We start from the raw sequence: 14,688 nt of genomic DNA, 5'->3' as shown, positions 1-14,688 counted from the left end.
GGATCGACCACTATTCTAAATATAGTAAGGCGGAGAACTGTTGTTCATTAGAGCGCCGGGGTGCAGAGGTTGTTCCCATCATTGAAGTCAGAGTGTGGGACTGAGCCTTCCGAATGATAAAGACAAAAAAGTGCTTTTTTTCGTTGGAAAAACCAACGCAAATCTCATATTTACTTTCTCTCGCCCGGATAGATAGAAAAGGTTGGAGAGAGTGACTTTAACCGCCTGAAATTCTCTCCCTTCTAAAGCTGCGCAAGGCGGCCCCCCCAGAACAAAGCCCCACCCCTCTTTTCTCCCTTTAATGAAAGACCCTCGCCCCGCTTCCTATTCATTTGTGGGTCGGGACCCGAAGGCCCCTTTTTTTTCTCAAGAGGTGATTTCGAGAATCAATCAACCGACAAATCCGTACCCCAGGTGACTCACAGCCTCCCTCTCGCCCAAATGAAATGGGATGGATTAAATCAATAAGCTTTTTGATTGATTCAGGGCGCAGCGAAGCCAAATTCAATCAAGGCAAGGGGGGCTTGCTTTTCCTGACGCTGAGTCATCCTATTAAAATTTAGCTATGCTAATGGAACAGGAAAAGTATTCAGATGATATGGACCCCGGCGAGAACCTCCAATTGCTTAGGGGTCGCACTCTCTCCCGCTTGGTGGACGAAATCTTCTCTCCTTTTAGAATTCTTTCTCCCACACACCTTTGCCCTCTTTCACCGCAGAGGAAAGAAGAATCTTCCAAATAAATATATAACAATTTTTTTTTAGTAAGTAGGGCCCCAGAACGCTAAAAAGGCGGGGGAACTAGAGTTGTCACGATAGGAAAGATAAATGACTATAAGGAACCAACGATTCTCTCTTCTTAAACAACCAATATCCTCCACACTTAATCAGCATTTGATAGATTATCCAACCCCGAGCAATCTTAGTTATTGGTGGGGGTTCGGTCCGTTAGCTGGTATTTGTTTAGTCATTCAGATAGTGACTGGCGTTTTTTTAGCTATGCATTACACACCTCATGTGGATCTAGCTTTCAACAGCGTAGAACACATTATGAGAGATGTTGAAGGGGGTTGGTTGCTCCGTTATATGCATGCTAATGGGGCAAGTATGTTTCTCATTGTGGTTCACCTTCATATTTTTCGCGGTCTATATCATGCGAGTTATAGCAGTCCTAGGGAATTTGTTCGGTGTCTCGGAGTTGTAATCTTCCTATTAATGATTGTGACAGCTTTTACAGGATACGTACTACCTTGGGGTCAGATGAGCTTTTGGGGAGCTACAGTAATTACAAGCTTAGCTAGCGCCATACCTGTAGTAGGGGATACCATAGTGACTTGGCTTTGGGGCGGTTTCTCCGTGGACAATGCCACCTTAAATCGTTTTTTTAGTCTTCATCATTTACTCCCCTTTATTTTAGTAGGCGCCAGTCTTCTTCATCTGGCCGCATTGCATCAATATGGATCAAATAATCCATTGGGTGTACATTCAGAGATGGATAAAATTTCTTTTTACCCTTATTTTTATGTAAAGGATCTAGTAGGTTGGGTAGCTTTTGCTATCTTTTCTTCCATTTGGATTTTTTATGCTCCTAATGTTTTGGGGCATCCCGACAATTATATACCTGCTAATCCGATGCCCACCCCGCCTCATATTGTGCCGGAATGGTATTTCCTACCGATCCATGCCATTCTTCGTAGTATACCTGACAAATCGGGAGGTGTAGCCGCAATAGCACCAGTTTTTATATGTCTGTTGGCTTTACCTTTTTTTAAAAGTATGTATGTGCGTAGTTCAAGTTTTCGCCCTATTCACCAAGGAATATTTTGGTTGCTTTTGGCGGATTGCTTACTACTAGGTTGGATCGGATGTCAACCTGTGGAGGCACCATTTGTTACTATTGGACAAATTTCTTCTTTAGTTTTCTTCTTATTCTTTGCCATAACGCCCATTCCGGGACAGGTTGGAAGAGGAATTCCTAATTCTTACACGGATGAGACTGATCACACCTGATCAGTGAAAAATTCTGACACCAATCATTTGAGTATTACACCAAGAATTAATTGACAAGCGGATGAGTTTTCTAGTTGGCTATGTTGATATAGCTTAGATAGGGAAAAGATACTATATATAGGGTAGGGCTGCACTTTTAAATCCGGGGCTTTGTTCCCGAAACTCCCCCTTCCCCCTCCCCGTCCCTTACTCGTCTTTTGAAAGCCAGAACATTCGCATAGAGGAGTATCTGTATCACGCATGCTCCTCCACTGATGACAAAATGACCTTATATCCTCCTCTAGGAATTCCTACCCGGGGAAAGAAGTAGAAGAGTATTCTGCATGAATATGCTTCTGCACTGGGAATATCTCATAGTGGGAAGGCCCAGAGATCATAAAAGATGGGATGGGAATGAAGGCATTCCAGCCCAACATAATCCGGTGAATGGGTCGAGAGAGATAGGGAGGGGAGGGGGGGGGATACAGGAAGTATAGTGAACAGTTAAGTGGCTATCCAAGCATTCAATCGGCTATGGAGGGAGGTTTCAGCAAGCGGGTAAGCCGATGATGACTAGTAAAAACTTAGGTAGGTCGATCGTCGCTCATCCCTCGTGTTCTCTCCCGTGAAGTGATTAATCCCTAAAGTGGGCATGCAATCCCTATGGAAAAGCAAGTATTCCGATTGGAGGAAATTTCCACCCTCTGATGATCCATTCCGCCCAAGACAACACAGAGGATGAAGAGTTTGTATAGGACGAGAGCTAGCCCGAATCAAGGATGACCTCTCTGAGGCACCAGTGCTAATGCCTCCTCGGCCCGGAAGAACCACTACGGCTATACATATCAGCCTCAAACGAGTCGTTGGGAACATTCTTATCGCAGAAGAACGGAGAAGGAGTGGTTTCCCTCTCTTCGGGAAGTGAGACAGACGACTATTTTCATAGAGAGAGAGCACTAGACCTGACTAAACATCATCAGCGAGAAGTCACGTCTTGCTTGCTAACACAATATCTTAAGTAGTAAATGGTAACTTCACTACATCCATTCGCCTTGACCGGATCATAGCGTTAGCGGAGTAGGGAACTCCCCCTAAGAACCGATCGGCATGTTGACCTGCTCATCCGCGAGTATGCTCTTAACATGCGTTTAATCGGTTTCAGTGATTGAATTCGAGTCCTACAGAGCGAGCGTGCCATCAAGTATCAAGTAAAGATAGGTTTGAGAAATAACTCTATATAAAAAATCAGTGGTGCATTGTATCCGCTCTCAAGCTGTAGTTGATTGATGTAGTTGCTTGTAGTTTTCTTTTATCATCGAGATTGGGTTGGTGTTCAGTGCCGTGGGTACAAGATCGAAAAGAATGCTTTGCATTACAAGTGAGATGCCCAAGATAAAAGGATCCGAAGGAGCTCGACTGCCAAGGAAAGGAACATCGGCTCTAACCAATGATTGCCAGTTCCTAAGCTCCGGCCTAAAGACAACTGCCTTCTCAACCCACTCGTACGGCTCGTTCACAACTCTCAGGTCCCACCCGATTTCTGATAGAATTGCTGGTCTGCTCCGCTGTAAAAGCCGGCATTTATGGAACTGTTGCCACCAAGAATGTGTCCTCTGGCGTTGGGGACCCCATCCTCGGCTTGGGCATGGGAGTCAAATGTATCAACCTCAGTGAGTGTGGCCAAGAATCTTTCTTGGGTCATCAAATTGGGGTTGCCATAGGGAACGCCACCTCGTTCAAGCACAAGAACTCGATAGGACTGTGACAAGGTGGCGGCCAACGGACAACCGGCAGTGCCACCTCCTACAATTATATAGTCATAGTAATCCTCCGATGGAAAGTTTTTGGCGTTGAACACAAACTTTATATAACTTGGATCTGGTGCAGAAATTCAACAAAAATGATTAGCTTCTATTTTAAAAACTGAAGCAAAACAGACGACAAGAAAAGAGAATTTTTATGTTCTAATGAATGTCGTTTAGGTCTAACTGTATTTAACTCATGTTAAGTGGAAAATGGAAATTTCTTTTTTTTGCATTTAGCAACCAAACGGCTTGAATTGATTTAAGCGCTTAACTCTTAGCTCTAAGACTGAATAAGGCATCTACGGATATGAGTTCGGAATCATAAGTAGGAATTTCTTGAAAGCCGAGAAGCGTTATAGGGCGAGGGGCCTAGCGTCTTTCTCGGAATAGCTATCTAAAGTACCCAAGCCAAGGGCAAGGTTGATTTTTCCTATAACTCTATCAATTCCGATTGAATGCCCATCTTTAGAAAGCGTTTACCCCGCAAGAGAGGAGGATTGATGGACATAGGCTGCAGATGGACCAGAATATGCTGTGGGACTTCTGACGTTCGTTCCTCCTTATCTTGCCCGGTAGGTTGTTACAGAAAGAGCCAAACCAAAGCAAAGCAGGGACTGATTCCACATGGGGAAAGAAAGGAGTCGGGCTAAATAGCGTAGATAAGAGTTTTCAAGTTAGGCTTTTTTGAAAGAAAATGCCTTTTGTTGTTGTCGCGTCTTAGGGTCTTATCGGCTTTGAGGCTAGTGACCTTCTCCGGTCTGTGATGGAAGCAATCTCTCTCCGGTCGGTTCGACTGTTAATGGTTTAATGAATATCTCCTTAGGAAGAAAAGGCTCTTTGGCTCTTTGCAATAAGCGCTGTTCGAGGAATAACCACATCCGCTGCTGTGAAACGGTCTTACAGTAAGCGCTCTTAGGCTAATAACCGCTGTTCGTTAATCTAGCGTTTTCGATTTTCACTAATCCGAATCTAGGGGTTGTTCACGAATGTCCTCTTTCATAAGAGCAAGGTGGTGAGTAGGCAACGTCGTTTTTAAGTCATTGATAGACCTCTCCTACTATACAGAAAAAGAATCCGATTATGTTATGTGCATTTTGCCGGGCTTAGCCCTAGATACCCTCCCTACCCCTTTCGACGCAGCAATGAGAACAGCAGGGGTTGCTTTACTTCTTGGCGGAGGAGTGAGTGACTCTTCTTCTTTTAGGCTGGCATGGTCTTAGAATGCACGATAGAAGTGCGGACTAAGAGCTGTTTAGCGGGATAAACCCTGTGGGATAACGGTTCTTTTAAGGCATACCTCTCTTTCTGATTCTGACTGTCTTGCGAACCTTGCTTTAAAGCTTTCACGTGGGCAATTGATAATGTCAATATTCTAACTCCTTTTTCTTTTTCGGAGGACAGAAAGAAGACGATTTTCGGGCCAGACGATTTTTCCACTTTCATTAGACGCTCTCCTGGCTTTAGCGGAATAACAGCAGTTGGTAATATTATAGGTAAGAAAGAAGCCAATGTCCCTAGTATCAGGAAGAGGGTTGACGAAATCATAGGGTGCACATTCATATGATTCTAGAAATTCCTTTTTCATGTCCGTTCCCAGGCGAAAGACGGCTATTCTTCGCATCTCGAAATTGAATTCCGTCTTAGCCGTGGAAGGCAGAAATCCTATCCCTTCCAGCTCTCATCCTAGGATAGTCTCAAGCAGAGGTCTTACAGGGAAGGGAGTTAGCAAGCGAGTAAGGTTCATCAGCAAGAGTTAGGCCAGGGGGAAGCTCACTCCTGTCCATATGATATGGCTTTTCCCTTTCAATGGGTCATGTTTAACTCAGCCTATGCCCCACCGCCTCACGAATAGAAGGGTAGAGAACGAGATTCCATTCCACGGAGATGCCTAACGGCCACTTTGGTCCCCCACCTCAAGCAAGAAACGAAGCCGAAGAAGAAAGGCTCTAAGAGACCTGTTCTTTTTTTTCTTAGCGGCTTGATCGAGCAGCCTTTTAGATAGGATAGCGAAAGAAATGTCTAGCAAGCGGGGTTGGGTACTCCCGTATCCCCCGCAGCAGCCATAGCCGGGCAATTAAGGTGCTTTTACTTGTAATTCTTATTAACGAACAATCAGAAATGCTAACCTTGTTTCATCCGAAGAGACGAATAAGAAAGCAGATCGGAGAACCCCAGGCATGGAATGTTGGTCGAGGCTAAGGGGAACTCCACCTACTCGCTCACTTGTTAGCAAGGTTGGAGTCCTTATCCGCATCTATCTTACTAAACGGAATCGCCCCGCCAAAAAAATAGAGCATATCGCACCCCAGAGGGGGCCAGTACCCGCACGTAAGGACTATTTGCCCGCTGCCACAGTTAAAAGCACGGATCGAACGGGGTAAGTATCTTTGTCCCTTCCAAGTCAACTTTGTCTCTGAATGGGGATTTAAATACTTATGGGGGGTTCTTTTTAGTGCCCGCTACTATTCTCAGGATAGAATGTATGAGGCAAGAGCATGTTGCTCGCAGTTTGCATTTCTTCGGGGGCGTGAGTCAGTGAAACCCGTGTTGTTCTTCCCCCCGTTCCCTCATTGGTTTATCAGATCCTCCATCTCTGGAAAGAGAAAGAGAGTTCGGAAGAAGATTAAGGGAGAATAAGTAGAGGAGAGGATGGTTAATCAAAAGATAGATGGCCGGGTTAGAGCTTGCTGGTTAGCTGGGCGAGAAAATAGAAAGAAAAATAGAGAGATGGAAAATGAAGTAAGCTTGAGCCTGCGGAACCAGTAATGGATCAAAGCAAAGGATAGCTTTTTAGCTGCGAGCGGATGAGCGAGAAATGGAAGTGCCTTGTTAAGCGGCTCCTTCCTGCCCCTTACCCCTTGGTGTAAATCGGCTTGGATTCTTCTGCTTTCTCATCTGCTCCAGTCAATGGTCTCTGCTCGAAAGTCCCATTGCATGAAAAAACTCAAAAAAGAATAGGTGATCGTAGGTCAGCCCGTAGGTAAGTTCCGGTCTTTCATTGAGATTTTCTCGTTCATGATCTCTAATCCTTTGAGTAGATTGGGCAGGGGTAAGACTATGCACATAGCTTCGGTTCCGTCTTGTTTGCCAAGGAGATATGGTTGCTTTTCCTTCTTCAGTAGGCTTTCCCGCAGGTTCGGTTACAGATAGGATACGCGGGTCAAAGGGAAGGCTTGAGTTCAGAGACGAAGTTGGCTTTGAAGGGACAAACTTTCAGACAGTTCCTTACTTTCTATTCTCTAATCTCTCGCTTCCGACTCCTATATTGAAACTCTAAGGTACGAAACTATATATTTAGTCTCTGTCCCGGACTACACAAATTCCATAAACCCCGTGTTTTTTGATGCGTGTCAAGAGAGTAGTTTCCGCAAGATATTCCATAGGTGGATTTAAGCGGAAGATCTGCGTGATCTGATCTTTCTTGAGGACTAGTAACTGGTCCTGTAGCTAGAAGTCCCCATGAGCTCCCTCAATTCCTATTGAGATTGAGAAAGGGTCCATAGGCTTCTCTCTCAAGAACATAGGCTTCTCTCTCAAGAACATAGGCTTCTCTCTCAAGAAAGCGGGTCTTAGTGGGTAGTATAGTGCCGTTCAAGCGTACTCCCTGCGGGTAGGGTCTAATACCCCTTATTGGCATGAGGAACTGGGCTCCCAATTCTTCATCCTCCTTTTTGAGCTGTAAGACCAGGCAAGGGATCCCGCTTAGTGGGTTCGAGTTCAGTAACAGAACCTCCTAGCCTGCCCTTTTTTAATAGATATCTAGGGGCACCCTTCCTCTCCCTCTCCCTACCTTTGGTCGAGCTAGTAAACTTCCTCAACTGGAGAGGGAAGAATAAGCTGCAAAGCTCTGCTGGTGAATAGCAGATGATGCTCGATTAGGTATGCCAATCCGGCAGCTTGAAGGCGCGTGTCTGATGTTTCGGTAGGATGTTGCTATGTCCGCTTTCAGCCCGTAAATCGAAGGCTGTTCTTCCGGGATGACGTTATAGGGTTCAAATTAAAGAATCTTATAGGTGGAACTAGACATCGAATAAATATTCGTGCATCTCCTAATCGGCGTTTTCTCATCTGACTTTGCTTTGAATCTCCCCGGGCGCTTCACACGAGAACTACTAGAAAAGGGGAAACCCCAATCGCCAATCGCATCGACAAAACAACGCCTGGTTGAAATCAAGGATTAGAATCCGTTCGCGACTTGGTTTTTCAGTTCAGATAATAAAACTTTCAAAGGAGATTCTAGACTTGCAATCAATCCCTTTTCTTATTAGGCTGAAACCGAAAGCAAAAGACCTCTTGGTGTGGGGGCACCAGATCTCCACTTAAAATACTAGGAATTCTTAAACTGACTAGCAAATGTAGGGCTTCCCAGGGGTCTAGGAAGGGAAGCTACGAAGTCTTGGAGGTGGTATCCATGTTCATGAATATCTTATCGAATTTGCAGGTTTTCGTTCAAGAGCCGGTAACTGAGAGTGGCAGCCTGTAATCAATTTGGCGAGTACGGCAGATTGCTTTCTGTTTTTATAAGAAAGACTATCTTGCTTGGGGAAGCTCTTTCACTTCTAGAAGCCTATAAAGATGGATCCGCGCCTTTATGCCAGCGGGACAGATCTTGATGTATGGTACTATGTGAGGAAAAGTATGTGAACCTTGTTACCATACCAATCAATAGGCTGTCGAGAACGGGAAGAAGACTTCGGCGAAGAAGAGGTCGCTACCAGCAAGAAGAAAGATAAGCGGGCATAGGCTGCTTTTGACGTTGGTCTGGCGTAGCCAGTTGGCTAGTTGGTTTCTTAAGTCTGTTTACTCCGGATCGATCTCACGAGAAGAGCTCCCGACCTCCCATACCTCAGGTGATGCACTTATGGATCACTTGTACGGAACAGAATACGCCTCTTGCTCCTCCTAATGCATTCGTCTGTGTAGTTGATGTAGTCTGGTTATGAAAAGGAATCAGTCAGAAGGAAGGGCTCTGTAGAGCATGGGGAACGCTAGTTCAGGATTGCCATGGTTCGGAGGGTGGGTGACCCTACTCTGCCAGACAAGACGTGTACCGGTCGTACCTGAATAAGGCACTCTTTGTCGGTCGCTGGCTTTTATTAGAACCAATTGATGCAGATCGCTAACCTACAAATAAAGAGACCCGCTCCGATCATCCACACAGCTACCATTTGTTTGATATGGTTTACCCGATGATCCAGTATTGGCTCATTCGGAGGGTGCCAATTCCCGATTCCTATACGTCCTATGCGTCGAGTGAGGCAGTTACCGCAAGTGATGAATCAGCTGCTACCGTGGAATCCTCGCCCGGAAGCTCAAGCTCCCCCAATGCCTTTAATCGATTGTACCGGCTCTCTTTTCGTCGAATCGTAACCGGCGTCTCGTTGAATTGGACGTAGTAGCAGTAGGAGAAGACGAAGAACCATACCGGAGACTCGGGTAGCCAGATAAAGGTCACCTTATCTCTGTCTCGTCACCTACGTGATATAATAAAAGGCTAGCTGCAGCAATCACTGGAAGCCCACTTAGGCACGCAATTCAACCCTCAGCCCAAAAGGGAGCTGAAACTCATGATAGAAGCCCACTTTCGTTAGTGAATATTCGACATGTCAAAAGATGTTTGTTTTACCCCCTTCTTCCTTAGCACAAGCGCTAAGCGATAATAATACCTTGCAATGAACCGAAAGGTGAGAGGCAGGGCTCGGTCTCAAGGTTCAAAGTCACTAGAGAGTAATTAGTTTGATTGGCCAACTGCACGAGTGAAAGGCGAAAGTCAAGATTACGTGCAACCAGGTGTAACGTGTCAAAGGTCACCGAGTCGTCGGAAAGGGGAATAGGTTGTTTTGCGCATCCAACAACTGAAAGAGTTTGCGGAGAAGGGTTGAGTTGCGTAATAGCAGATTCGTAGGTCAATAAATCGTTGGATTTGAAATCGAACTCTCCACCTTAGCACAAGCGCTAAGCGATAATAATACCTTGGGCGGATAGGAATTGAGACTTTAAATGGTCCGCTCTTCTCTCCTCGTGATCGAAGCTGACCCCAGAAGTTGGGTATTCCTTCTTAAGAGGACACTAAACCTCCCGATCTTGCTAGCCGGGCTCAGTCTTTCAAGATTCAATCTTTCCCCTTCCCCCCTTACGTAATAGGGCCTGGTCCCAGGGAATCGCTCTTATAGTAGGAGGTTTACTATGTCCCCAACTTCTCTTTATTAAGAGACTCGGTTGTGTACTATAAAAGAAATGGATTGTACCACAAGCGCTGATCCCAAAGAAAGGAGTTGGCTCTTCCTTAGCACAAGCGTTAAGCGATAATAATACCTGCATCCATGCATAAAGAATTAGGTTGTAGGGTCCTCGAAGCCCGCCCGCCAAAGGGCTAAGTCGAGCGATTCCTCTGGGGATCTAGCTAGCTATAGTATCACACGATTCTTTCATCTTCTTTTCACATTCATTCTAGGTGGAAAATCGTCTACTTTAGAAGGCTAAGCTAAGGCTTTCCTCTTTGTGAGGAATTCCCTCCAGGTTGTCCGCTTTATCGGGGTCACTCTAAGTCCGAACGCAGGACATCTTATTCACGAATTCTTCACGAACCCCTTTTCTAAGAGAATCGGTTTTGTACCCTAAAAGGTGAGTTCTTTAAAAAGACCTGCATACTATCTTATAGAGGAATTCATTGGTTCATCTCCTGGTTCTACCTCTTGATTACCTACCCAATGGGGACGGGACATAGGCACTCTTCTCTTCACCCAGGGCTTTCTTTCGTTTGTGTCTATCTATCTATCTATTATAAAGTCTTTTCCTATCCTCCACCCCCTTAGACATAGACAGGCATTCCGCTATCCCGATTGTCTTACTGATTCTCTTCGCCAAGAAGAAGAAATAACTTTCCCTAAAGAGTGAGTCTTTGTATGGGTACAAGGATGGATTGCTCTTTGCCCGAGGGAACTCTCAAGAGAAGGAGGAGCAGCACATATTATTGCAAACCAGTTCTATTAGAAAATGAGTTCTTTCCGGAAAAAGACCTGCGTACTATCTGATAGAGGCAGTCAGTGGGGAATCTCGTTGTTATGACTGTTGATTGCCTACCAATCGGAGTCTGAGTAAATATAAGGGTCCCGTTAATCCCGAAACGAAAGTCGAAGGAACCGCGGTAACCCCGCCAAATAAAGAAAATCAAAGGGGTCACGCCTTCAAGCCCGTTAACCTAACTCCGAATCGCCATTCCACGAGTGTTGCTCGGTAAACCCGAAAAGCTGGGTGGACTTCATAGCCCGGTCACTCCGATTGTCTTAGTGAACTGATTGTGTACCATACTAGGTGGTTCGCCTCTGATCCCTAAGCTGAGCTCCAAAGTCTGGATTTCTTCCTAAAGCGAAAGTCAGGACATTGCCCCCTTTATCCGGATCTGGCTTTCCTGGGTGGTCACGTCTCAATAGAAGTAGTAGCATCACATCTTATTCTACAACCTCTTTAGTAAGAGAATCGGTTGTGCTAGAATCAATGGCAGAGAATGCCCTCTTGTCGCAAGTGAGCAGACGATTTCTCCCTGACATCACAGAAGACGATTTTCGGCATATGGCTACTTCTATTCTTGGGCATCCCGCCTCAAATAGACTAGGCTCCTTCATTCATGCCTTCTCTTTATTATTAGTAAGCCCCTTCATGCCTTTTCTCGGTTACTCTTTCCGCTCTAAGACTAGTGGAAGAAGGGGCAAGAGTGGCTTCGCTCCTACACCTTCCTACACGAAGGGCTGCTCTTACTCTTAGGAGTTCTCTTTCCCTGTTGCTAGAGTTATTTCTTCTTAGTTCTTTCTCTCCTAGTTATTCTCCGAGGACTGCATTTAACCATCTATGAACTTCTAAGACTGATTCCTTTTTCTCTGATCTTTCATGCCTGACTCTTGAATTCTGTAACAAAAGAAAAGAGATAGGCGCCTAGATAATTAGTGGTTTAGCTGTATTGCTAAATCAGTACCTTCCCCCCTACCCTCTACTCTAGTATGCTATTGACTTCCTTCTGTGATCTGCCAACTGCAATACATAGTTCCAAGGGAATGAAGATAGGACGTTGTGCGGTAACTAGAAGTGAGTATACTAAACCTTCACGCCTGCGACTTTTATTGATATTGATGAATGCGGGGTAAGGACTCTTATTAGATAGATGTGGGCTAAGGACTGTGTTGACTGAAGCTTTCGACATCCCGGAAGGACAAGGGGAGCATCGAGAGGTTGAATCCATAGTAAATAAGATGGCATAGACATAGAATGGGATTTTTGGACAAATGCCAAATGCCACATAAGAAGCTTTTATTGACCTTTTTTGCCTTTCCTCCGTCTTCGTCACCTGATGACTTTCCTGCTTTACTTTGTCGGCTTTGGTAGGGTGGTAGCATGTCCTTTAGCAAGGCTAGGCACCTTCCTTAAAGGAGGCAGCATCCGATCTTTAGCATCCTAGCCAGGGAAATCCCCAAATCGCGAGTCCGGGGCATATACTTTTTCTTTATCCCCCAGAGAATCCGACAAGAAAGAAGATAAAATAAAGTACATATATATGGGCAAGATCCATATTCCATTTCTAACAGTTCCTTACTTTCTATTCTCTAATCTCGTATGGCAGCTTTCAGTCTCATCTTCAGTTTCGGGACATTGTTCCTATGCCTCTTTGAAGTGAAGCCCTTATATCGAATGATTCAAGACATTTTATTTTATAATAGAAATGAGAGGACAGCCGAATTGACAGAAAATAGTCTGAACTTGTTGATCAACTCTCTTTGTTGAAGGTCCTACCTTAACAGTCGATCATGCGCTCACACTCGATCATGCGACAGTCGATCTGTCCATCCGACTACATTCACTGGGGGGTGAGGTTGTCCAATTTCAATTATGTGCCGCTCGTTGACATCTAGTTTCCATTGCCGGTGTGAGAGATCTTCCTTCGGTTCTAGTCAAGTATGGCAGCTTGAGGTCTCCTATTTCACTTTCACCAGCCATTGGGAACTCAAATAAACTTTCATTTAACGGCAGGCGAGAAAGGTTCTGAAAGAAAGAAAGGTAGAAGGGGGGTTTGCTCCCGTTTCGGGGTTCTCTTGTGGACTGGCTGTTGACTGGCCGGGAGAAAACCGGTGCTTTTAGCTTAAACGGATTTTAACTGGATCGGAGCCTTTCGGAAATCCTCCCGCTTCACTTGAGCGGTTGACGCAATCCAAGAGGAAGAGGAAGCTAAACCCGTGCTGACGAATAACCAAACCCCTTAATTCGTCGAGTAAAGTAAATAGGGAAGGTATAGGTTTGCTATGAATGACCCAGTATCGAATACAGGTAATAATATCAGCAAAAGAACGTTCTCCCGTGCTTCCAGACATGCTGAGCTCCACATATTCATGTACAGAAAAAGCGGGGGGTCGATTCTGTGAAAGATAGGATCAGTAAATGGAAATTCACTGAGATTTAATTTAAGTGAGATTTTCAATAGTGGTACCGAGGGTGTCTTTAGAGTATACCGAATCAGTATAGCTATCCTTCTTCTCTTCTGACACAGCAACGAAATTTCAATCAGTATAGAAAAGAAGTGATACAATATTTCTTTCTTCCTTAGCGCAAGCACTAAGTAAGCAAGCTACCTCTATCTTCTTTAGTCAATTCTAATTGTTCACTCTTAGTTGACCGGGGCTTCCTCTTTGAGTGGAAGCCCTGCGCTGCACCCCAGTGTTGAATTTCTTGATCGACGAAACGAGTTATTGCCTTTAAGGGTTCTTGCCCGAGATGAGTTATTGCCATTTCATTTTTACGGGGGAAAGGAACAGACTTTAGTTGACGGAAAGGAAATGTATATTGATACGTTCAATCTCGTCCCAACATAGCCCCCAGCCCTCTCCTTACGATGATTCCAAATCCAGGATAGGAATCAAAAGTTATTCCATGTATGCCTATGATGTAGCACCAGGCGGATTGTTAGCTAGTGTGTATCATCTTACGAGAATACAGTATGGTGTGGATCAACCGGAATAGGTATGCAAATAAGTCTTTGCCAAAGGGAGGAATCAAATCCTAGAATCCCATCTGTTTTCTGGATTTTGAAAAGTGAAGATTTTCAAGAACGGAAATCTTTTGATATGTTGGGAATCTCTTATGAGTTTCATCCACGCCCGAAACGTATCTTGATGCCTGAAAGTTGGATCGGTTGGTTTTTTATTCTATTGCCCCAATTTCTATGAAATAAAGGATGCTCATTGAATGAATCTTAACTTATACGACTCCAGATATTCTATAAGATTATTACGTTCTGTTTTCGATGAAACAGAGTAACTGGACTCTCGCTCGTATTCTATTCTGGAATAAAAAAGGGCTTCATTTATATTCCTAAATCTGGAAGATATCATATCTATTTGGGATGAGCAGAGCCGATTTCACTTTAGTAGAGACTTGGTTCGGTATCTTTAATGGCGAGGCGCTCTTAAGCCGTTTCAAAAGAAAGGGGATTCTCACATAATGACGATCAAGTACCAGTTGAGGAATATAGATAAGAATAAATTGGGCCAACCCGCGAGCAAGTTGGAGAAAGCGCTTGATGAGCCCCTCCAAAAAGTAGAGTAGTTCCGGTGCAACCACATATATCCTACAGAAAAGTTTTGCTGTTTCAATGAGTCGGTACCCGATGTTTCGACCAAGGAACAAACAACCGGAAAAAACCATTCCCTGCAAAAGGGATGGGACCCCCGACCGCGCTTATGACTCGTCCGTATCGTCTCTCATGCCGTATCCATTCTCGTTTAGGTCGACCGCTCTACGATGGCTAAGCTTTTTTCGAGAGAGGCAGACTTGGACTTGACTGACAAAGGTTTCCGAATTCTAATTATTAATGCCATAGTTATACTCCCGCCGCATTGATATTCTTTGAA

The 14,688-nt window shown here is 44.7% G+C and overlaps 2 protein-coding genes and 1 pseudogene across 2 annotated transcripts in view; 2 read left to right on the top strand and 1 right to left on the bottom strand.

Moving 5' to 3' along the window:
* Positions 1 to 743, top strand: part of LOC103342942 (Ribosomal L5P family protein) — a 1,886-nt gene extending 1,143 nt beyond the window's left edge. Inside the window, exon 1 of the mRNA XM_008246608.3 lies at positions 1 to 743. This exon is cut by the window's left edge and continues 1,143 nt beyond it. The gene's annotated coding sequence lies outside the window, so the exon portion shown is untranslated.
* An 84-nt stretch (positions 744 to 827) lies between these two features.
* LOC148914454 (cytochrome b) lies at positions 828 to 3,837 on the top strand. Its single transcript, XM_089042577.1, has one exon. The coding sequence runs from the start codon at positions 828 to 830 to the stop codon at positions 2,007 to 2,009; it is 1,182 nt and encodes a 393-aa protein (XP_088898703.1). The 3' UTR covers positions 2,010 to 3,837.
* Positions 3,511 to 5,577, bottom strand: LOC148914453 ((R)-mandelonitrile lyase-like pseudogene; annotated as a pseudogene).
* Positions 5,578 to 14,688: the final 9,111 nt, after the last annotated feature.

This window comes from Prunus mume, linkage group LG8 (genome assembly GCF_029339155.1).
Source record: "Prunus mume cultivar Tortuosa linkage group LG8, ASM2933915v1, whole genome shotgun sequence".
Classification (NCBI taxonomy): Eukaryota; Viridiplantae; Streptophyta; class Magnoliopsida; order Rosales; family Rosaceae; genus Prunus; species Prunus mume.
The sequence above is the reverse complement of the archived record's forward strand: the minus strand, read 5'-3'. Positions and strand labels throughout refer to the sequence as shown.